General features: G+C 42.0%; 1 protein-coding gene across 1 annotated transcript in view; it reads left to right on the top strand.

Annotated features, from left to right (window-relative positions):
* Window positions 1–25468, top strand: part of LOC126324505 (uncharacterized) — a 314260-nt gene that overhangs the window by 191739 nt on the left and 97053 nt on the right. The window contains exon 2 of the mRNA XM_049995010.1: window positions 22972–23049. Within this exon, the coding sequence (XP_049850967.1) occupies window positions 22972–23049 (78 nt within the window). The remainder of the gene's footprint in view (window positions 1–22971; window positions 23050–25468) is intronic.

The raw sequence follows: 25468 nt of genomic DNA, 5'->3' as shown, positions 1-25468 counted from the left end.
GTGTCGGCGGGTCGCATATCGGTCATTGTTACGTCGTTTCGGCGGTTCCATCTCAAAATTCGGTGTACTTTGCCAATTTCTTTCATAATCTCCAAAGTGCCCTGTGTTGTTATTTTGTGGCAGTTCCGTATTTTTATGTCCCTCTTCCCGTATTGGAGTGCGAGTGTCCTCTGAAATACGTAATTCTTGTATTACCTGTGTCAGCTGATCTTGTACTTCCCGGATTTCTCTTTGGTGTTGCGTATTAATTTGATTCTGATTTTGTTTGAATTTCCTAATTTGTTCGAACTCTTCTGTCTCATTAAAGACTACCGGTTTTGTGTCATTCAGATTATCATCTACCTTCGTAGATAAATTATTTAGCTGATCCGAAAGTTCAACTAATTTCTCTGATAATGAACTAATGTCCTCCATGTGTCTTTTTGAACCAATTTTCAGAGTATCTACTGTGTCCTTTAAGTTTTCTTGAGTTTTGCAAGTTGCGTAACCGAATCGGTAGATGCAACTGAGTCAATTTTAGCTTGCAAGGTCTCATGATTTTCATGAACAATTGTTTGCAGTTCTTTTATGGCTGCTTCGTGATTCTGTAATGCATTTTCATGCCGCGAAAAAATAGGTTGGAAATGCTCACAAATTTGTGTTTTTACTTCATTACAGACTTTTTGACATTTCGATTCGATTTTATGTAATTCAGTAGTTAAATCTTCACGTGTTTGTTCAAGCATATGTTCCACTGAGTCTAACTTTTGAAGCTTTTGCTCCATTGCGTCTAACTTTTGCTGTGTTTGTCTCTGATTTTGTTCCATTGTGTCTAACTTTTGAAGATTTTGTTCCATTGTGTCTAACTTTAGAATCTTTTGCTGTGTTCGTCTCTGACTTTGTTCCATTGTGTCTAACTTTTGAAGCTTTTGCTGTGTTTGTCTCTGATTTTGTTCCATTGTGTCTAACTTTTGAAGCTTTTGTCCCATTTGTTGCATTAATTGTAATATCAATGCACTGGTGTCTGAAACATGTTCCTTAGTGCTATTCGGCAATGCATTTGATCCCGCAATATTCACAGTTTGAAAAACAGAAAATATGTCTTCACTTATTTGAGAAAGCGGTGAGGACGCAAAACCTGAATCTACAGTATTTGCAAGAATGTGTCCTGTCATTTCGGAATCCTGAGGCGAGCTGTTGCCGACCGAACGAACGATAGTGCTTCCCTGTTCACTACTTATTTCACTGTCTACACCATTGTTTGCAGCCCGCTCTATTTCCCTATGTACAATTACCAAATTACTACTTTGAACATTAGTTAATTCATTACTCGGTGGCGCTAACACACTGCTTTCGTCTTCACTGTCATTTCTCAGTTTACTTTGGAGCCTAGTATTACGTTTTTCATACGCCATTATTGTCACAATATTTCACACGACAACACAGAAAAAAACCAATTTGAGGAGCAAAAATAAGAGAATACATTAACATAGAAAATAATATCTAGTTCATTGCAAGCGCAGCTGCGAAATACTTGGTGCAACTCTACATGCATGCTACAACTGTTGTATTGCACAACAATGAAAGACTACAACTACAAAGGAGATTCTCTCTACAATTACGCGCTAGCAATAAACAAAATCTACATTAATTACACAAACTACAAGAAAAAATCAGAAGATTCCAGTGAGGTATCCTTGGCTAAGGGTCGACATATGAAACGTCCCCTTAGAAAATTATACAAGACTGTGCTTAAACTGACACACAATAGTTTTTAGCGCAACGCAATCTGACTTTCAAAAATCCCTACAAGAGAATGGCCCTGACTAACATTAACCTATATGTTTCACAATTCACTTACCTCACAAAAATCTTCGTTACTCGAACTACTGCAATACAGCAAGCGCCACTACTGCCAGCTAACTAAAAGATTCAAACTGCGGAAGTCACTAACTACTGATAGGCACAGTTAGCAAATGAAAGATTTTAATAGGGAACAAACAATGTATTTACCTTTATAGTCATAATATATATATCAGTTCGTGACACCAATTCTTACAAATTTCAAAACTCCGCCATCTCTCTCCCGACGTCCACCACCGCTGGTAGCTCACCTCCAACTGCACAACGCTACGCGCTGTTAACATCCAGCTGCCACTGCCCAACAATACAATGGCAGACAACAATGCAAACCAGCCACAGACTGCACACGGCACAGCCAGCGATTTTTCATACAAAGCGCTACGTGGCGTTACCAACAAGAAAACGTAAACAGCCTACTTACAATTCCTACAGAGTAGGCCGGCCGCGGTGGTCTAGCGGTTCTAGGCGCTCAGTCCGGAACCGCGCGACTGGTACGGTCGCAGTTTCGAATCCTGCCTCGGGCATGGATGTGTGTGATGTCCTTAGGTTAGTTAGGTTTAAGTAGTTCTAAGTTCTAGGGGACTGATGACCACAGATCTTAAGTCCCATAGTGCTCAGAGCCATTTGAACCATTTTCCTACAGAGAAGATTTCCAGTCTCCAGAAAAGTCATTATACTCGAACATAATACGTGTTCCAAAATTCTACAACTGACCGATGTTAGGGATATAGGTCTATAGTTCTGCACATCTGTTGTAGTAGCTAAGCGGATGAAACCCTGCTGATGTATTAGAGACAGTCAAATGTCCCGATTTCTCCCAAGGCGATTTCCATATTTTTGGAGCCCTGAAGAAAGACATTCGTGGCCGTCGATTTTCTTCAGACGAGAAGGTGCACGCCCGGGTTCAATTACAGTAGGCAACCACAAACTTTTTCCGATGTAGGTACTCACCATTTATCTCAGTGTGATAAGTGTATTAACAATTATAGGCACTCTGTTTTAAATAATGAAGAGTTCACCTACTTTTTCCATCTGTCCGGTTTTCATTTGACTGCCCCTTGTGCGTTCGCCCGGCGTACGCTGACGGCAGCAGTAGAAAATGAAACTGACAGACGCCCCTCTGGCCTCGGCACAGTGAGTGGCAAACTTTCTCGCTGGAAAGCTGCCCAGTGCTGGCAGTGTGTCCCACCCCCTCTCCGTTCTGCCGCTGAATGGCTCTGAGCACTATGGGACTCAACTGCTGTGGTCATTAGTCCCCTAGAACTTAGAACTACTTAAACCTAACTAACCCAAGGACATCACACACATCAATGCCCGAGGCAGGATTCGAACCTGCGACCGTAGCAGTCGCACGGTTCCGGACTGCGCGCCTAGAACCGCGAGACCACCGCGGCCGGCCTGCCGCTGACTTTCTAATTCATTACGGGCCTGTACGCCATATACCACTCAATCAACAAAATTTATGTTCGCAACATTACTGGCTTGTTATAGCATCTTAAAGGCTCGAAAGATATTTTGCAGGGTACCCACAATCTGTGAACTAACGGATAAACAGGGATCTCTACAACGTTGAGGTGCTAATTTCCATGTTCGGTGCCACTTAATGTGCAAAGTTTATAGCTAATTATCATTTATATTTCAATCATGGACGATAATTTTACTCAGCTGCGTTTTATCTTTTGTTTTCGTCTGAACTCCCAGTTTCATGCACCATCAGTTCAGCTTCATATCCTTTTCTCGTACTATTAAGATTATTTTTTGGAGGAAACTTTTGTGCGATGGCCGGCCGTTGTGGCCGAGCGGTTCTAAGCGCTACAGTCTGGAACCACGCGACCGCTACTGTCGCAGGTTCGAATCCTGCCTCGGGCATGGATGCTTGTGATGTCCTTAGCTTAGTTAGGTTTAAGTAGTTCTAAGTTCTAGGGGACTGATGGCCTAAGATGTTGAGTCCCATAGTGCCCAGAGCTATTTGAACCTTTTTTTTATGCGATCAACCTTTAATTCTGCTGTCACTCTTCTGCACTTACTATTCTGGTATGTCTATGTAGGATCTCTTTTGCTACCATTAGGCGACAGAAGTGAAAAAAACACAAGGCTCAATATACTGGTTCACTTGAGACCTCAAAAAGTTTATCAGGGTACGTGATTTTCATTAATCCCACTTGGAATCTTAACGTTTGCTTCGTAATGTCGTTTGTCTCCTACAGTGTGCATAACATCGGCATAAAACACTACGCGGGATAGTCCATTGGATGAGATGCCTCACTTACGCGGGGTGATTACAGTTAACAATCGATACAAGATAATTTATTACGAGGATACTTCAAAAAGTAAGAAAAACTTTATTATGGTAGGCCATGCAACTTTTATTGAATACTGCAGTACACTTGGAAGTGACACAGATACATGACAGTATTTTGCAACACTGTTATCAATTCTCTCCAAACAGCGGTCGTAACGTTCTACCGATCTTTCATTTCCTTCACAATGGAAATCCGCTCCTGGGAGATGCAGTCATTTGAGAAATGTTGTGTGAAAGTGCTAGTCGCTGGAACATGTCTTTCTAGGACGGATTATATGGGGTCAAAACAGTTTAAGCCACAACATCACATCTGTCATCACTTAAATAATGGCCACGTCTCATGCGTAGAGCATATCATGAATTTCGGTACACCACCCAGGATTTTTAAAGGCAAACATGTCATTAGCATTTTTGCCTTTAAAAGTCCTATGTGGTCTACCGGAATTTATGACATGCTCTACGTATGAGACGTGGCCGTTATTTAAGTGATGACAGTTGTGATGTTCTGGCCTAAACTGTTTTAACCCTATACAATCCGTGAAGGTGGTCTGTTACTGAAACCATTCGATATCTGGGTTTTAAATAAAGAAGCAGCTGATGGTCAAACATGCGTTTTACACATGTTTCCAGAATGCCTGAACGTTTTCCTTTGTGGTCGATGTGAGCCTTTCTTCCCGATCAGCATCACACACGTGTTTGCGCCTTGGTCAAATTATTGGCTCTGCCGCGTGGGGTAGCCGTGCGGCCTTGGGCGTCTTACCACGGCTCGCACGGCTGTCCCCGTCGGAGGTTCGAATCCTCCCTCGGGCTTGGATGCGTGTGTTGTTCTTAGAGTAAGTCAGTTTAAGTTAGATTAAGTAGTGTGTAAGCCTAGCAACCGATGACCTCAGCAGTTTGCTCCCAAAGGAACTTACCATAAAATTCCAAAACTTTTTTCCAAATTATTGTCTCCGTTCCACCCCGGCCGGACGAGGCACCGCAGTTGGCCTACATACCGACAGATTTTTACTGTAAATCGGCGCAATTTAAACTTTCTGCCACCAAGAATCGTACTGTTATGCGTACTGCAGCTTTAGAGTACTTTTGCATTAGCCGCGCAATTTCACCCCCTCAATGTGATGCTTCTGTTATCAAAAACGTAGCAGATTCTTCTCTGGAAGAAACCCGGAACGTGCACTCTCTACTTACAATGCGCTACTCTTGTAGAGCAAAGGCCGTAGCGTGGGGTGATAAGTGTAACTTATTTTCCGAAGTCCCTACTTATAACAAACGTAGGCTTATGCGGCCGAAATCTATTTCCATTAAATTCTTAAGGGCATGCGACAGCGTGATATGTAATAAAATCACCAGCATTTCGTCTCCTACTGCAGGAAGTATTAATCACGGTGACCCACTGTGAACAAGGCTGCATGCAATAGCAGCCAAAACGTTGGTGATTTTGTCGCAAATGATGCTATCGCACGCACAGAAGAATTTTATTTAAAAAAAAGCTGATTTACTTGGATACCTTTAATCATTATGGAAACAATATCTTAACTGTTCAGTGAGCAAGGTTACAACCAAAATCTCCATTCAGCCTTGTCCAGCTAAGAATGTGGTTTGTCCTTCGTAACCCTGATGTCGACGGAACCACTTCGACCACCACGGTCACCATCCAGACCTCGACCACGTCTCGCAACACAGTAACTCACCGGTTGCACGGGAAATAAGTTTAGTGATGTGTTACAATAGTCATCTGTGAGATGTCCTTGTGGGTGGAACGTAATTTTCCACCTATTCGGGACACACAACCGAAATATTGAATTCTTTATTTAAAAATACAGGGTGTTCCAGAAGTGATGGCCAGTATTCAGGGTTATGACACTAATGACCATTCAGAACAAAAACAAGTCAAGTAAACATAGGTTCTAAAATGCATACCTTAAGAGCTATCAGCAATTTTTGACCTTCGATTCTGTGCAACTAATCTCACCTACTGCAAGCTCTTTGCTTTCCATATTTTGTGACTCTTAGTACGGACCAAGACAAGGAAAAAAAGTTCAATATCATTCGCTATAAAATGCATAGCTGAAAAGCTATGAGTATTTGTTTCATTTTCGCTACTTTGAAACACAACTCTTCTAACGAACAAGTGATCATAACTTTAAGGTATGCGTTTTAGAGCACTTGCTTACTGGTCAATTTTTTCTTGTTTTGGTCCATACAACCACTTCCCAAAATATGGAAAGCAAAGAGATTGCAGTAGAAGAGATTTGTTTCGCAATATCGAAGATCGAGAGTTGCTCATAGCCCTTAATGTATGTGTTTTAGAGCCCATGTTTAAGTGACTTTTTTGTTCCTGTCATATTCCCGAATATTAACTATCACTTCTGAAACATCATGTATGATCACGCATGAGGACATTACTACCGTACTGTTTCAACGCGGTGAAGACCCACATACGAGTAATATTGTAGTATGTACCCTCAGTGTTAAAAAAATAATTGAAATTACTCAAAACAATTTTCTATTAGAATTTGCAATGGATACGCAGTAAAATCAGATTATTTCCGATCTCACGTTTAACTCTAGAATTTCTTGCATAAAAAATAGTCATACATAACTAGAAAAGAGCGCAGGTAAGTACAATTTACAAAGGTAAAGAAAGATTCTCAGAAAGTTAAAGATCAGTATCCCAAACGACCGTCTGTTATAAGTTTTTCAAACGTATTTCAGGCTCTAACATTACGACGATCGTGGAAAAGAATCGGCAATAGTTCAGAACAAAACCAGTTTTTTTCTCCAAACTCGATGCAGCTGAATATACACATTTTGACTTCCTAGTTTTCCCAGAGGTGTTCAGTAATGGGCCACGTTGCTGATTTCGGTAGTCTACAGGAATTTTTCGTTGCTGCATAATAGTAAGAAAATGCTGAACAACCTCGACAGTGTTACTACTTGCTGCGGTGAATGGCTGATCTGTTTTAAAAGTGGATGAATGCAACAGAAAGCCATTGACAAAGAAAAAAAACAAGATCGTATCCGATTAGGAGATATATGTAGCCTGCGATTCATTTGAGTAACTAAGGGTATTATAAAGCGAGAAAACTACGTGACAGGTGAATGAAATGCGTACATTTATCGGAGAATTATTCAAAAGAATTAGTTTAGAAGACGGTAGTGAGACTAACCTAGAATACCGTTCCACTGTTTGGACCCTTCGTCCAGTTAACCTGACAACTTCCATTGATGAAATTGAGAGACGTGTTGCCGGGATTGTAACAGATAGGTGTAGCATATATGTAGTTGCTCTGGAAGAAAGGTGATGTTGTTTTGATGAAACCTCATTGGATAAACTGAGAAAACTGGTGCCGCGCGGAATTAGCCGAGTGGTCTCGGGCGCTGCAGTCATGGACTGTGAGGCTGGTCCCGGCGGAGGTTCGAGTCCTCCCTTAGGGACTGATGACCTTAGCAGTTAAATCCCATAAGATTTCACACACATTTGAACATTTTCAAAACTGGTATTCGAGAAAGATGGCAGTAATTTCGCATAGGGCCCGTGAAAGTCAAGAAAGAGATTTAGGGACTACTAGCGTGGGACGCAATCAATCTCTTTCAACTCTTTCAGTTTAGGTGGACGGTAAAGGATACAAACTCGCTAGTACTGCTGAGAAGTACCATTCGCCATGTGTTAGATTGTGCGTTGCAGAGTTTAAATATGGACATCATAAATCATTCGAGACGAACAGAGATAGAAACCAGTGTTTATGTGGGAGAGAGAGAGAGAGAGAGAGAGAGAGATAAATATGAGGATAGGGGGGAGGGGGGAGTGCGAAGGTGGAGAGGATATGAAGGCAACCCAATTCAAGTTCCTCAGGTTTTTGAAACACGGATGCGTAGACGCACAAAATTTACCCTTACGAGCTACAGAAAAGACATTGTGGGCTGTACAAAAACAAATTCGCTTTAATTCTGATTGACATTTTCGTCAATAATGCATTGTTTCCTGACTTGTAGATATAGTAAATAGAACAACTGGAAATAACTTAAGTAACGTTGATTTAACTAAGGAGAGACATATCCTACTTTTAAAAGTACAACATTCCCTGAAAAAACTTTGCATCATTAAGTCCCAACGAGGGAGTTCGAGTAACGGTTAAAACACGGAATTTGTATTCGTTAGAAGGGAGGTGCAGATCACCGTCTGTCCATCGACATGTACGTTTTCCAGACTTCCCCTAAATTATTTCGAGTGAATGCTGGGTTGCTACCTTTGAGAAACCAAGGAAAGTGGTGCAGACGAGAGCACTGGACTCGTATTCAGAGGATGACAGATCAAATCCCTGTTCGGCCATCCACATTTTAAGTTTTCCGCGATTTGCTTAACTCGCCTAAGACGTATGTTAGGATGGCCATCGAAACGGCACGCCAATTTTTTTACGCAATCCGATTTTGTGCTTCGTCTCTAATGATCTCATCATCTATGGGACGTTAAATGCCAATATTTCTTACTTGAAGAGGCCATTGCCTAGCCCTTTGCAGTTTAGTTAGGTATTGGCGCAAGCTGTGGGTAACTATGTTGCTAACAGGACGAAATGGATAGTGCGTGGACCATTTATTCGCAAATCACGTCTACAAGATGACGGCGGCGTTTCTGATGTCACGTGTTTATCGGTTATAGCTGTCCCCGAAAGATATTTTCGATGGTGGAGAGACGACGTTGACGATCAAAAATAATTTCGAGAAGCGGAGGGTCGTAAACACGGCTGCCTTTTGAAAATAAACCGCGGGCAGTGGCACGAGGCTCAGCTTGCCGTTGCCATGAGACTAGGTGGAAACAGTTTAGGGGCGAAAGCTTCGCCTACTAGCTAACAAAAAAACCTTAAAGGAACACTGCAGTGTCTGTGGTGGCGCTCAACGTGCATGCGATGGTCCCGCCTTCTGCGTGTAGAGTAGAGCACATGCCTTGACTCTTAACTGATTGTCGCGTGTTAGATGTGAACCAGCGATTACTGAGGGCTTGCGATGCCGTGAGTATTACGGGCTGCATCTTTGCTGTGCGCCCCATTTCATAGCGTGTAATATTCTGGATCTCCAGCACAATGTTTTATAATCGGTTCATGATACCGACGCAGGGTATTCGATTAACTTCCGTAATTTTTTGCTACATCTCAGATGTTTCAAGACATGAAAATTCTACATGTTACGAAAAGTGAGATACATAACAGTGTCATGCAGCTTCGACAACTATATGCATCTCTACGGTGAACAGAAGACGTCCAAATTAAGTGTTTTCATTTATTGTCAGAATAGGCAAATTATCTAAGAGAGTGTTCCAAAAGCAGACCTGAAGAATTTATTTTATTATATTAATCGGAACACTTTGTTTGGAAAATTGAAAATTTATCGAATTAACGGTATAGAAATGAAACAGGTTAAGCCAAAATAAAAGGAGCTAAATAGTTGTTCCACATAATTTGACAACTGTAGGTAAGGGATATTTTTCTAATTGACTGAGAGAGATAGACTTCCACAGGGTTCGATACTAGATCCGCCGTTTCTTTTCATATCCGTAAATTATTTTTCATTTAATACACGTCAATCAAAATTAACTTTGATAGATACGCAGGTTCTATACACGATATCAAAAGATGTGTAACATCATGCAAAATTGTAATTTACATGTTTGAAAGCATTACTGGCTTTTTTGCAAATGGCGTCCCAATCATTTTATAAAGAAACCCAACGTGGACATTTCCGTGCATCGAATGGTATGACGTTAATGATAAAATCAAAGCAAGGATTCATAAGCAAAGGTAGAACTTCGAAAACTGTGTGGGTATGTATACAGATCTAAATTTAAATCGGGAAAAAATGTTAGATGTTTCAAACAATTCTGTTTAGCCCTGTTACACATTGTATCATTGTATTTGAGGTAAAACATCAGTACAGTGTCATAAGATATTGCTGTACTTGTCTTTGTAAAGAGTACGATCCAATATCTTATTTATCCGCCGATACCACCCTAGCGACTTTCGATTACATGTCTCCCATATACGGGAATTACAGGAAGTGTGTGGACTTGTGGAATTTTGGATTAGGCCATGAAATGGGTAGCCGTAATAGTTAAGGTGACGGTTCGCGAGAAGTGGGAAATCCGGTTTCGAGTACGAGTCCGACACAAATTAACAAGGTCATCATTTCATTCTACGGTTTCAGGTTGCCTTTATTTTCAAATGCGAATACATTTCCCACAGACAATAACATTCTTTCCAATTTCTTGTTCAGTACTATCATATAGAAAGTTTTCACTCCATAATACCTTGCTATCAGAATCTTTTGTGGTGCTCACCCACGATCGTCTAATGGTAAACTGCTTGAGAAGTTAGAAATATTAACATTAGAATTGAAATTCTTTCATGAAATTTGTTTCAAATAATTGGGTAGAGTTCAGAAAGCCTTATAACGTCCTATTACAACGCTAGAAGAAAGAGTTACCGTCATTTTTCTTCATTCAAGTTGCCTCGTTCTACGTCAGTAGAAAATATCGTGCAAGTTACCTACACAACATGTTACTGACTAAACAATCGCCTAAGTACTCTGCTATTATCAATACGCCATCATACATCAGGTAGCAACGAGAAACATAACTGCTTCTACTTATAAGTCCTCAGACGGTTGTTTACTACTGAACAGGAGAGTGCGCTGGTGTTTGTAGATACTGGTACAGCACCGGCATTGAAAGAGGAGGTGCTACACGTAATGGCAGCTTCATATATTTTGATGACGTTGTTCGCATTATCAGTGCATCAGTGCACCAGGAACAATTGGAATGAAAGTAAATCTAATCTAATTCAGCCGTGCGGGGTAGCCGTACTGTCCAGGGGGGCCTTGTCACGGTTCGCGCGGTTCCCCCTGTCGGAGGTTCGAGTCCTCCATCGGGCATGACTCTGTATGTGTTGTCCTTGGCGTAAGTTATGAGTTTAAGTTAGGTTAAGTAGTGTGTAAGTTAGGGATCGATGACCTCCCGGCCGACCGCGGTGGCCGCGTGGTGCTAGGAGCGACCTCGGTGGCCACGCGGTTCTAGGCGCTGCAGTCCGGAACCGCGCGACTGCTACGGTCGCAGGTTCGAATCCTGCCTCGGGCATGTATGTGTGTGATGTCCTTAGATTAGTTAGGTTTAAGAAGATCTAAATTCTAGGGGACTAATGACCTCAGATGCTAAGTCCCAGGCCGCATCTCGTGGTCGTGCGGTAGCGTTCTCGCTTCCCACGCCCGGGTTCCCGGGTTCGATTCCCGGCGGGGTCAGGGATTTTCTCTGCCTCGTGATGGCTGGGTGTTGTGTAATGTCCTTAGGTTAGTTAGGTTTAAGTAGTTCTAAGTTCTAGGGGACTGATGACCATAGATGTTAAGTCCCATATTGCTCAGAGCCATTTCTTTGATGACCTCCGGAGTTTAGTCCCATAGAACATATCACAAATTTCCAAATATTGCCAGCATATATTATGCTTGAGATAGTAAATAACAATTCCGCAATAGGTGCTCTGTAGCACATACACACTGTACCTACTATACCCATGAATGCTAACAGCCGGAACAGCAGTTGTACTAGCGTACCGCAGTTGATAACATGTACTACCAGTAAGATAGTTGATGTCAACTGAGTCTTGTCTAAGCCAGTTCTCAGATTTTAAGATTTTTTATTTCAGTTTATTTATTTCTTGACGTATCTTCATGTTCTATAAAAATTTTAATGTTTCTTACGTGTGATATTAGAGATGTCCAGATGGGATGCCCAAGTCCACAGGCAAGCCCATCTTCAGTTTCATTATGCTATGTTTACATGACAGTGCATATGAATTGGTAAACAGAGTAACGGACTTCAGGTGAAGATAGTGGGGTTTCACATTCTCTTAGGCTGAAACGCCCACAATACAAGATAATGACACATCTCTAACTGTTCGAGTACGGCCACCGATAAAAATATAAAGTTTGGCTATAACAACAGCTGTTATCAGTACTGAGCAGATTTCCAAGGAAGCAGACTATAATGAAGCAGAGCATACGCAATGTGATCAATCTGTCTGTATATACAAATAGGTGACAAAGGTCATGGGACAGCGATATGAACACAATCAGATGATGGTAGTATCGCGTACACAAGGCATAATTGCGGAGATGTCACTTGTTGTCAGGTTATTCATGTGAAACGGTTTCCGACGTGATTATGGCCGCACGACGGGAATTAACAGACTTTGAACGCGGAATGATAGTTGGAGCTAGACGCATGGGACCTTCCATTTCGGGAATCGTTAGGTAATTCAATATTCCGAGATCCACAGTGTCAAGAATGTGCCGAGATTACAAAATTTCAGGCATTACCGTGGCTGACGGTCTGTACTTAATGATCGAGAGCAGCGGAGTTTGCATAGAGCCAGACAAGCAACACTGCGCTAAATAATCGCAGAAATCAATGTTGCACGTACCATGAAAGTATCCATTAGGCCAGTGAGGCGAAATTTGCCATTAATGGTCTATGGCATCAGACAACCGCTGCAAGTGCCTTTGCATGCAGCATGTGTCTTGGGCTCGTGGCCATATCGGTTAGACCCTAGATGTCCGTGCTTTTAGAACAACTTATGGAACCCTTTGCAGTCGCAAGGTTAGGGTTGGTGATATGTAAAAAAAAATTTAAAAAAATCTTCTTAGAGGCGGAACGTTATAATTTGCACATCATTCTTAAAGTAGATTTAGTTCTTCTTCTTTTCTAATAGCTAATTGGCACAAATACGCAATCGCAATGACAGGGAGATTAGGATTTAATGACCAATCGACAAGGAGGATTTAATAGGAGGAGTATAACCTCGGATTGAGGAAGAAGTCGGCAGTGCTCTTGAAGAGGAACCATCCCACCATTCATTTAAAGCAGTTTAGGGAAATCATGAAGAACGTAAGTCAAGATCATCGGGAATAAGTTTGAAACTATTTCCTATCGAATATTGCTCCATCTCCTTCGTTGGGACTCAAATAATGTTAGATATTTCTTTCCAGAGAATAATCACTGCGCTTACCATGCGTGGGAAGTAAGCTGATAATGAGTTAGTATTTATAAAAATTGACAAAGGCGAGCGGGGTATGGCGGCAGCGTCAAATGGTTCAAATGACTCTAAGCACTATGGGACTTAATATCTGAGGTCATCAGTACTTAAACCTATCTAACCTAAGGACATCACACTCATCCATGCCCGATGCAGGATTCGAACCTGCGACCGTAGCAGCCGCGTGGCTCCGAACTGAAGCGCCTAGAACCGCTCGGCCTCAACAGCCGGTGTGGCAGCGTCAGGCTGTACGCGTTTCGTCCCAGGAGTGTCTGTTGTGTTGTTCCCATTAGTGTCGTCAGGTCATCAAAATAAAAATAGAAAAGATAAATGTAAAACTTTTGCTGGAATAGTTTAGATGCAGCAGCACGAAAGCGATCAGTAATTTAGACGTAGGCAGTTTAGCCTCCTTTTTCCACGCTGTGAGTCTTTTGGTACTTTGTGTGTGTGTGTGTGTGTGTGTGTGTGTGTGTGTGGGTGGGTGGGTTTGTTTGTTTACCTCTGTACTTCAAATTCTTGCCTCTCAGACTATCCTGTTTGGCATCTCTCCGGCCATTCAGCTGTTTGTTTGCGTCCTATCTGTCTGATTATTTTTGTTTAGCACAGTGATTCTTCGTTCTTTGTTCCTAATTTATTTGTACCAGCAGAGATTCGCTGTGAAGGAACCTGCCTTGATAACATGGTTAGTCAGAAATTATGTTTATGTCACTATTTTTGAATCAAGATAACTGCAACCTGATATTGTGAATTTTATATTTTTTCAGGAGGTTTATTTTAACTTTATAGAACAGATCTTATTTTCATGTGTAGTTTTCTTTTTTAAGCACTGAAGTAATAGAGTACTTGTGAATCAGCACAAAACGCATATAACTTCCGACTTTATCAGCTGCACGCGAACAAAACTAATAAATTCAGCTCCGATTAAATCGGGCTGGAAATATATAGGAGTATATTGTTAAAGCGCGAAAGCGCTTTAACAAATAGGGATGAAAAGGCCGCGAGGTTGGTGCGGTTACAATTTGAACTGGGAACATGGGGTACTAAGTTTTTGGTTTAGCCGGGACCAGGGGCCATTTTTATAGCCATTGGAACATTTGTCTTACTGTAGCTATGTTGCAGTATATTAAACAAGGTTTGAATGACGAACTGAAGCTGGCGGCCAGGCTCATTGTGTGAATCGATTAACTCTTTTTGTAAAAGATTTTGATTGAGCTGAAATTAATTTTCAGCTAATGGCACCATTGGGGGAGGCCGAAGTGGCCGAGCGGTTCTAGGCGCTACAGTCTGGAACCGCGCGACCGCTCAGAACCATTTGAACCATTTTTTTTAACCTAATGGCACCATTTGTATGTGCTACGTTCGTATTTTACGTGCTAAAACAGTCACCCTTAAATAACTTCGGACAGCAGCGAGACTGATGGTTCAAATTTGGTCAACCGGTGTATTGGATCTTGAACCAAGATAAGTTTTAACGGTTCGAAAGAAAAGGTTTTTCTGGTAGGTTCTTGAACCGGGTCACTGATATACTTCAAACTTGCACAAATCGGTTCAAACTTTGAACGGATAAAGTCAAAACGAAATTTGTTTTATCGGTAATGTTTACCCATTGTCGAGATACGATAGTTTAAAGCCAAGCAAAACATAACACGTCAAATTCATTCCTATGTGAATAGAATATGCGGAAAAGGTTTAAAGTTAATCAAATAAATGAAAAATGAATTTATATGATAAAATTGAAAACTTGCTTTCAAAAATCTTGCTTCATTCGAATATTACATTAAAAATGCATTTTTTGTGTTTTACGCGCGCCACTTCTTTCAGACTTTTCCGAATCAGTTCGATTTTTTGTTACAGTGCAGACAAATGCATGTAATTATTGGTCATCCTATTGTTTTCTGAAAGCTTTATTTGTTGCCACCATACAGCCGTGTAAAGTTGCACATACAGACCACGTCAAATAGGCTTTACGCAAACGGCACGTGCTCAGACAGTTTAAAGTGATACAGATTATAATAAAAAATATATTCTTATGGTTATTATAAGAAGCATTTGCAAAAATCTTTCATCGGTCGTGATTTACGTGGGAAAACTCACGCGTAACTCACGACAACTGGGTGGCGACAGGGAGGCCGCGCGGCCACCCCTTAAAATAATCATGCCGAACCCATCCCTAACCACGCCGATCCTCCCTCGATGCCAACCAAAGGCACGATTAATCGAAGAAGGAAACAGCACATTAACTCTTGATATTAGCAGTAAACACTTACAATCTCACACAGTCGCTACGAAAATTCAAAATTATTATCCTCCGTAATCATTGCGACAAAACATCTAACACGTACCTCGCATATTAATATAAGTATTAGGTTGATGCATATGTTTGTAGCGTTTTTGTTTTGCATGTTGGTATAACGGCTCTTATTGGTTTATTTATCGGTTTTAATTTTTTGTTTGTAGTTCACAGTTGCTACTTGAGGTTACATATTGTCATTTCGTCGTTTGGAAATAGTGGGTGCAGCTGTGGACGTTAAAAAAAGTAGTGCCAACTGGAGAAATAGGAACGTTTCCGACGTATTCATCTGTTTGAGTTCAATAGAGGGGTGACATTAGCGGAGAAAGCCAGAAACATATGCGCTGTGATAGGATAATTCCACTGGATAGAGCACAGCAGGACAATGGTTTTCTCGTTTTAAAGAAGTTCGCGAAGTTAATGATTCTCCACGTTCAGGAAGACCTTCGGGGTTTGATGAAGTTCGCTACACGCATTAATTCACAATGATACACTCCTGGAAATGGAAAAAAGAACACATTGACACCGGTGTGTCAGATCCACCATACTTGCTCCGGACACTGCGAGAGGGCTGTACAAGCAATGATCACACGCACGGCACAGCGGACACACCAGGAACCGCGGTGTTGGCCGTCGAATGGCGCTAGCTGTGCAGCATTTGTGCACCGCCGCCGTCAGTGTCAGCCAGTTTGCTGTGGCATACGGAGCTCCATCGCAGTCTTTAACACTGGTAGCATGCCGCGACAGCGAGGACGTGAACCGTATGTGCAGCTGACGGACTTTGAGCGAGGGCGTATAGTGGGCATGCGGGAGAGCGGGTGGACGTACCGCCGAATTGCTCAACACGTGGGGCGTGAGGTCTCCACAGTACATCGATGTTGTCACCAGTGATCGGCGGAAGGTGCACGTGCCCGTCGACCTGGGACCGGACCTCAGCGACGCACGGATGCACGCCAAGACCATAGGATCCTACGCAGTGCCGTAGGGGACCGCACCGCCACTTCCCAGCAAATTAGGGACACTGTTGCTCCTGGGGTATCGGCGAGGACCATTCGCAACCGTCTCCATGAAGCTGGGCTACGGTCCCGCACACCCCGTCTTCTGCTCACGCCCCAACATCGTGCAGCCCGCCTCCAGTGGTGTCGCGACAGGCGTGAATGGAGGGACGAATGGAGACGTGTCGTCTTCAGCGATGAGAGTCGCTTCTGCCTTGGTGCCAATGATGGTCGTATGCGTGTTTAGCGCCGTGCAGGTGAGCGCCACAATCAGGACTGCATACGACCGAGGCACACAGGGCCAACACCCGGCATCATGGTGTCGGGAGCGATCTCCTACACTGGCCGTACACCTCTGGTGATCGTCGAGGAGACACTGAATAGTGCACGGTACATCCAAACCGTCATCGAAACCATCGTTCTACCATTACTAGACCGGCAAGGGAACTTGCTGTTCGAACAGGACAATGCACGTCCGCATGTATCCCGTGCCACCCATCGTGCTCTAGAAGGTGTAAGTCAACTACCCTGGCCAGCAAGATCTCCGGATCTGTCCCCCATTGAGCATGTTTGGGACTGGATGAAGCGTCGTCTCACGCGGTCTGCACGTCCAGCACGAACGCTGGTCCAACTGAGGCGCCAGGTGGAAATGGCATGGCAAGCCGTTCCACAGGACTACATCCAGCATCTCTACGATCATCTCCATGGGAGAATAGCAGCCTGCATTGCTGCGAAAGGTGGATATACACTGTACTAGTGCCGAGATTGTGCATGCTCTGTTGCCTGTGTCTATGTGCCTGTTTTTTCTGTCAGTGTGATCATGTGATGCATCTGACCCCAGGAATGTGTCAATAAAGTTTCCCCTTCCTGGGACAATGAATTCACGGTGTTCTTATTTCAATTTCCAGGAGTGTATGTTTCATTGTACTCGAGAACTGCAAATGTGATAGACTTTGATCTTTCCACCATCGTGCGACTTTTACCTACAAAGGTTCAAAAATCAGGTGTATGGTTACCTCATTCTTTAAGTCAAAACCACAAAAATTTGCGGGTGTCCACATGAGCATCCTTGGTTGCTCGTCATCAACTGGTTCGTGACCAACACCGACTATTCCTATCCTGTATCGTTTCTGGTGCTGACAAAGGGTGTCTTTATGCTAACATAAGGAAAAGAAAGGAGTGGTTCAGCCCAAACAAAGGAACGATTCCTCGTACCAATACCTGCACGCATTCACGTAAGATAATGTTATGCATCTGGTGGAACAGCGACAGTGTGGTGTACTAGAAATTGCTTCCTCGAGATACAACCATCAATGTTGACATTTTATTATCAACAACTGAGACGTCTTGCAAATGCAATCCAAGAGAAACATCCTGGAAGACTTGAGGAACTGATACTACTCCACCATAACCCAGGACGCATTCTGCTAGACTGAGAAAAACCCTATACGGGTAATCGGTTTTGAAGTCATTCCACACGCACCTTATTCACCTGAATTTTCACGTTTCCCACTCTATATCGAATAACCTTCAAGGAACTTCCTTTCTGGATCGAAATCTGCTCCGAACATGGCTCGATGAGTTCTTCGCCTCTAAGCCCCTTCGTTTCTACAGTTACGAAATAGAAAAGTTACCCCAGTGGTGGCAGACTTTTGTAAATAGTGAAAGATAAAATATTGTTGGTGACTAACGTCTTTATTAAGTGTACGAAAAAGCTGTATGAACTTTTGCACCAACCCAGTAGTAGACGCAGCTCATTAATGCGATGGCCATCAGTGGAAGGAGGCCGTCCAGCAGATGACCCAGTGGGGTCATGGTGCCAAGATCACTGCTTGCAGACTTCAGTTCGGGCACAGGCTCACAGCTGTTGGCTCACAGCTGGTGACAGCCTCATCTTGAACTGCAAGTGGTCGTCCTGTGGTTATCGAATGATGTTGACTGCCTCACTGGGCATAATGCGCACACATGGACGTTATTGAGCACTGCCTGAGAACGAGAGTTTGATGTACGTGGCATATATGTGCGCGGACTGGCTAGTGTTTCTCCTATGGCAGCACTTCACCCCGGAACCAGTAGCAGGCTGGAGTGGCTAGGCGTCGCCATTGGTTGATGATGACTTCATTTGACCATGTTTTCCAGTGTAGCCAGCTCCTTCAGAAGCCCTGTTGGAGCTGTGAGATGTCGCAACTTCGGCTTACAGAGGCACTGACGTGCGCCTTCTGCATCATTAGAGTACTGAATGTGTGTTCTTGCGTACTGAATACGCGGTGTTGCTCCATAGCTCTTGGTCATTAGGCAGGTGGGCGTTCCCTCCCTCCGACGCCGCTCAGCTGAACGATGCAGGAATAGGTCATCATCCACAGCGAAGCTGTGCTGCAACATCAACTACGTTTCCTAAGTGTCTGAAACACGACGCTTACAGTGTTTATTAGTGTCAGGGGCACTCCAATGTAAACGAAGGGCATGGAAAAAAGTAAGAAATCGCCGTAACTGTTAATCCATTTATCATACTCTGAGATAAGACAGTCAAGGCCTGTGGAACCACAATTTTACTCTGACGTTCACCTCTTCGTCTAAAGCAAATCGAGAGCTGTGAATGTTTTTCTTCAGGGTTCCAAAAATATGGAAATCGCATGGGTAGATATCAAGATTGTATGGAGGATCTGAAATGCTTCCGAGCGAAATATCTGTAGTGTACTCGACTCAACCTGCCAACAAAATCCCCGCCAACATGTTTCCTAGACTGGTGCGAGTACGCTGCAGAAGTTTCACAGGGAAGCCCCCTTAGACATCCTCCATACAGTCCCAACCTATCCCCATGCAATTCCCATATTTTCGGTGCAATCATGGTTCAGTGAGCAACCGCAAATATTTTTCTATGAAGACAATGACTTTGTTTCACAGTGGAATAAATGTATCTACATTTATAGCTTTTACTTTTGAAATAATAGACAGTGTACTTTTTCCATCTTTCTCGTTCTCATTTGACTGCCCCTTATAGTTTTGACCTAGGACACTGTTATGGACTCTCCATTTGAAATTGTCTAAAAATTTGAAGGCAGTGGATAGAAACATGATGAGAATTTCAAGGACAGAGAAAGGGTCAGGGAAAAAACTGTTGTGGAACTATGACTTTAAAGTTGATAAAATGGAGCGGATGGGAATGTATTGGTATTTTTTCCAGTATTTAAAGAGAAAGGAAATCCTGATTCATTGACTTAAGGGTATATGGGAAGATAATATTAGAAAAAAATTACATACATGCTTATAGATGAATATAGTAAATGGTGGAAGAGACTAGAAGAGACGCTAACGCAGCAGCTGATATCAATTAGCTGATGAAGATAGCTTTGGTTTTGGTTTTGTTTTCCTGTCCGTGGTAGTGCATTTATCAAGGTGACATTTAATTATCTACGGCCATAATTAACTTTAAGATAACAGAGTTATGCAGTTTCATAAACAATTCAGAGATTTTGTTTAAATTACAAGGTACCCCTCACAAAATACGGCAGCACTTCCTTTTTATTGTCAGTTCCTGAGATATTCTGAATGACACATCCACTGCACGGTAGACGAGCTGCAGTTTAACTGGGCCGTTGCTATCCCGCTTCTCTCGACTAGGTCCATACTGCTGTGGTTAGGAACAGGTCAGAATTTCGTCCCTTCGACATAGAAACCGTCATAAAGAAGTGAGAATTGTAATGAACAGAGGTGAAGGTTTATTTGAACTCATTCTCAGTGACAAAGGAAGTGGGAGATATACGATCTCCCTAGCAAACAGAAGACTGCGTTTGATTCCGCCGTTTGTAACTGTTCGGAAATTGCAGTTCGTATCAACAGCGCAGACGGTTGATTTCATCTTGTTTGTTGTCAATAGCCAACAACGACGAACGGAGAGTGATCAGTATCCGGTTCCTTGTGCTTCCTACCTTTACATGCTGCCTCTGATATTTTGCTGCTTTTGATTGTTCTATATGATAAAAAGGCGCTTAATTGTGAACTGCAGGGTAATCACGAAGATGACATAGATTGTTAATGTAAAAGTCCCAATGTTAAAGAGTACAGGTAATGGCACGTATGGGTATTACCGATCCGTTTGTTTAATCGATCATTGTTACAAAACACGAACACTAATTATCTAAAGAAAGGTGGAAGGACTGGCAGAAACACACTTGGAGAAAATCAATTTATATTCCAGAGAAATGTTGCACCACACAAAACAATGCTGACCATACGGCGAATCTTATGAGTTGAATAAATGCAAATATACATTTATGGCAGTTTTAGATGTAAAAGGAAGCTTATGGATATTTTGACTGGAAAATTATTCGAAACGCAGAACGTAGCAGCCAAAAAATACGGAAAGCGAAAGGTTATCTACAACTCGTACAGAAGCCAGACTGCAGTTATAAGATTCGAAGAACAAGAAACGGAAGTAGTAGTTGAGAGGGCATGGGACAGGTCAATAGTCTATCCCGATTTTATTCAGTCCGTTCACTGAACAAGCAGCAAAGAAAATAAACGTCACACCCAGAAAGAAAGTTCAGGGAGAAGAATTAAAAACTTTCAGGTTTCCCGATAACATAGTAATTCTCTCAGAGACGAGAAAAGACTTGGAAGTTCAGTTCAACGGAATGGGTAGTGTCTTGAAAAGAAGTTACAATATGGACAGCGTCAAAAGTAAGACAATGATTATGCAAATAGGCGATTTAATCAGACGACAATGATGAAATTATATTGGGAAATGACACACTAAAAGTAGCAGATCGGTTATTTGAGCAGCAAAATAATTGGCGATAGCCGAAGTAGAGAGGAAGGAAAATACAGGAAAGATTTTGTGGAAAGAGAAAAGTGTAGGTGTCTAACACAAACTTAAGTGTTAGAACGTCTTATTGAAACCATTTAGTTGGAGTGCAGCCTTGTAGGGACGTAAAATATGAACCATAAGAATTAGAGGCAAGAAGATAACAGAAGCTTTTGAAATGTGATGTTGCAGAGAAATGCTGACGACTAGATGGGTAAATAAAGTAAGTGAAGAGGTACTGAATCGAACTGAGGAGGAACGGGCTTGAGCCACTATTTGACTAAAGGATCGGTTGATGGGATCCATCCAGGGACATCAAGTAATCATCAGATTGATAAGGGAACGAAATGTGGTCGGTGACACTTGCAGAATGGGACCATGTGTTGACCATGGCTCATCTGTATGTAGGTTATAGCAGTCAGGCAAAAGATGAGAGGTTTTCACACGGCAGGCTAACATGGAGACGTGCAGCAAAGAAGTCAATTTTCCACCTGTAGACCATCACCTCAACGATTATTACTACAGCGATATTACATACGGTACGTCACAGCAGTGAAAGTGAGGATAGCTGACTGGTCATGAGAGTATCCAATTGGCTTCACAGCTATCCTTGATGGTGTCTCAATACCATCATACATGAAACACAACGGCTGCGTCAAGGAATAGCAAAACAGCAGAGAACTGAGTATAGGGACTAAATTCTAACTTACACTCCTTAAACATTCGCTAGTGCCCTGACCGTACTACAGGATACTTTAGTTCAGTACCGCGTGCACTTAAACGTCGACAGGTACAACTGTGTATTGACGCGTTCCTCGAATGTGGATCTCAGCTTTTCGTTGACAGAGGTCCATCCATTACAGTGGAGCCCGGAATAATCTAGCCGTCAAATCTACCGCCGATGGTTTCCTCTGTTCCAATTCCCGCGTTGGATCCTTTGCAGCATACACAGTCAAATTTACCACGAAAATCAACTGCGCAGGCTGATTTCACTGTGCTTTAAATGGCAGCAAATTACCAAATTTCCGAACCACTACAGTCAGTGGATGATCGGACCTACAGGGTCCACTTATGGTGCTGTATGTACAAGAAAACACGAGTTGTAAATACAATTATGATACTATTCAGAATAAAACCAAAGAAAAACACACACGCAAATAGCAATTAACATGTCGTTAATAATGCATCTGTACTTAGCTTAAATAAGGAAAGATACAGTACGTCTATAGAAGGCTGAATGACTTGTGATGTGCACATAAGCAAAAAAATTAGCATGCATTGTATGAGCAAATTTTTTTTAAATTCATCTTTATTCATTAATAACTTTTCCAGTTTTTTGTGTTGAGTATTTCCACCTATGTGGTAAAATAAACGGATTATTAATGAACCGCGTCCTATTTACGTATTTGGTAATGTGGTCTGTAAAGTTGTTAACATATTACTAATCTATCTATTTCCATAATTTGAAATATTCTCTCTCCTGTTGTACACGGCCATGAAGGACACACAGGTATACGACACAGATTTAAAGCTGATGAACTTAAAATTAAGATGATGTCATCACTAATAACTTACTATGCAGTTTTCTTTCCAGCCAGAAAAATCGCTCTAGCTAAACTGAATGAAATTCACCCTGCCTGAAAGCTTTGTTTTCATTTCAGGGAAGTGTAAAAACCATGAGATGTGGCCCAATGACACGCTGGTAAAGAAGGATCCATCCATCGATAGGGGTATCCTGAGTAAGTACACACTTTCAGTATACTAAAATAATCAAAATTTCAATCTAGAAATTTAATTCTTTTGTTTTAGGAGTATAATAACTGTTCTCCCACAGCAATAATCTCATCTTGCAAAGATGATAGGAAGACATCAATTATGATTCTCTATCATCCCTTGTGATGTAAAAAAGTATTAGGTCTACAACTTTGCTTCCGCCGTTTTCCAGTAGACGGAAGTAGCGGCAAGTGGCGTTCGGGTGGTTGGTCATAGGTATAATACAATAAGTTTAGGCATCTGGAAACATAGAGCCATAAAAATATTAGTCAATTTGTGATTTCATCATAAGTTTATTCTTGATTAAGTACGTCAAACTACGTACCGATTCTCGCTATTTGCGGGAGGTTTTAATTTTTTGCTTTAACATGAATAAATCTGCAGCCATGGGTGAGAGAAATATTAGTGGAAGGACGTACAGAGACTGTTTGCAACGCCTTAGGAGCGGTGATTTTGATGTCGAAGACAGGCATGGCGCTGGAAGAGAGAACGTTTTCGTAGCTACTGAAACAGAAGAACACAATCACAGGACATCATTATCGAAAGCAGTCGATGCGTTCTGGCGCAGCACTGAAACACAAACGGCCACAACACAGCGATAGACACGTAAAGGTGATTTGCAGCAGGTCAGTGCTCGACCCCATGTCGCAAAACCCGCCAAAACATAAATGGCAATGTTGAAATGAGAAGTCGTATCCCTCTCGCCGTATTCTCCATACGTTGCTCTCTCTCTGACTACCAACTTTTTCGATCAGTGGCATACAGTCTGGCTGACCAGCACTTCCGATCATATAAACACATGCAAAATTGAATCAATTCATGGGTCCCCACAAAATACGCCCAGTTCTTCCGCCACGGGGTTCATATGCTATCCCAAAGATGGGAGAATGTAGTGGCCAGCAATGGGCAATGCTATGAATCATAGCTTTTTGTGAGTTTTTCACAATAAAGCCCCGAACTTCGAGAAAAAACATCAGAAGCAAAGTTTTAGACCTATTATAAAAGAAGAAATGCTTACTGATATGATCTGTCCAATTTACAGCTCCTCTCGGAGCTACGAATAATTCTTGTTGAAAATGACGTTGCCATGTTTGGAGAACCATCATTTGCATCGAGATACTTAAACGGGAATGCAAATAAATTTAACGTTTCGTTGTTTATTTCATGATACCAGGCAGACTTACTTACTTGTAAATTTCATCCAAAGCCATATGTGATTCTTCAGTGGCGTAACTATGGTGCATTTCCTAAGATACTAAAGTGTATCACGAGTACGGTTTGATAATTTGCACCGCTCTGTCCGCGTAAGTTAGTGTCAAATTATAAAACAGGATCAATAAATTTGAACGCATCTCCGGCTCACTGCCTGCTAATGAATTCTTACCACAACTCTGCAACAACAGTACTGTATTTATTATCATAAGCTGTCTTTGTGATTTCCAGCCTTAGAGCAAACAGTCGCAAGAAATAATGCAACATGTTGTCATTTTTTAGTCTTGAGTACCGTGTGTACTATCCAAGTGTTGGTGATATACTTTCAGAATTGGAAAACACATCAAAATTGGGCTACGTACAGAGTGCTTGTTTTAATTTGAGACAAGTAAATATGTCGAAAGCGACGCATCGTCCCAAAAAAGAGAAATGGTCAAGGTGAAACGCTAATATTAGTAAAGGGGACTGTACTACCTCCTCACTACCCCTCCTCTGTGGTAAGAGTCAACTTTGTACTTTCAAGTGAGACCCCAGTTTTTACTGCATATTCGGACTCCACCCCAAAAATACGTACGGTTTATTCAAATCATAGTTTTTCATTCGCGGTAGAGGCGCTGTAATCGACAAATACCAAGTTGCCTGTTTTTGCAATTAAGAACTGACACACTAAATTCTATATTACACTTACGATGTAAATTTAAACCTTTGCATTCAAACGGTTGATATTACTTTGTCGTTACATCAAATAAATCAATTCCGTCTCGGATAAGAAGTATGTCCAGATTAATATATTACAATTTATTTAACGAAATCGCCGCGCGGTCTGAGACGCCTTGTCACGGTGCGCGTGGCTCCCCCCGTCGGAGGTTCGAGTCCTCCCTCGGGCGTGGGTGTGTGTGGTGTCCATAGCGTAAGTTAGATTAATTAGTGTGTAGGCTTAGGGACCGATGACCTCAGCAGTTTGGTCCCATAAGACCTTACCACAAATTTTCAAATTTAATGAAATCGTACGCTACACGGGTAACACTAACAGGCGCATGTAGCTTCCAAAGGAACTTATACGCAACAAAAGTTAGATGTAATTGTATAGAGAAGGCGAGTGAAAACTATAGCGTTCTTGAAATTATGGAACAAAGGACAGAGAGGCCAAGAGGTAAATGGTTTCCGTATCAG

The sequence above is a fragment of the Schistocerca gregaria genome, chromosome 2, assembly GCF_023897955.1.
Source record: "Schistocerca gregaria isolate iqSchGreg1 chromosome 2, iqSchGreg1.2, whole genome shotgun sequence".
Classification (NCBI taxonomy): Eukaryota; Metazoa; Arthropoda; class Insecta; order Orthoptera; family Acrididae; genus Schistocerca; species Schistocerca gregaria.
This window is presented reverse-complemented; position numbering and strand designations above follow the sequence as displayed.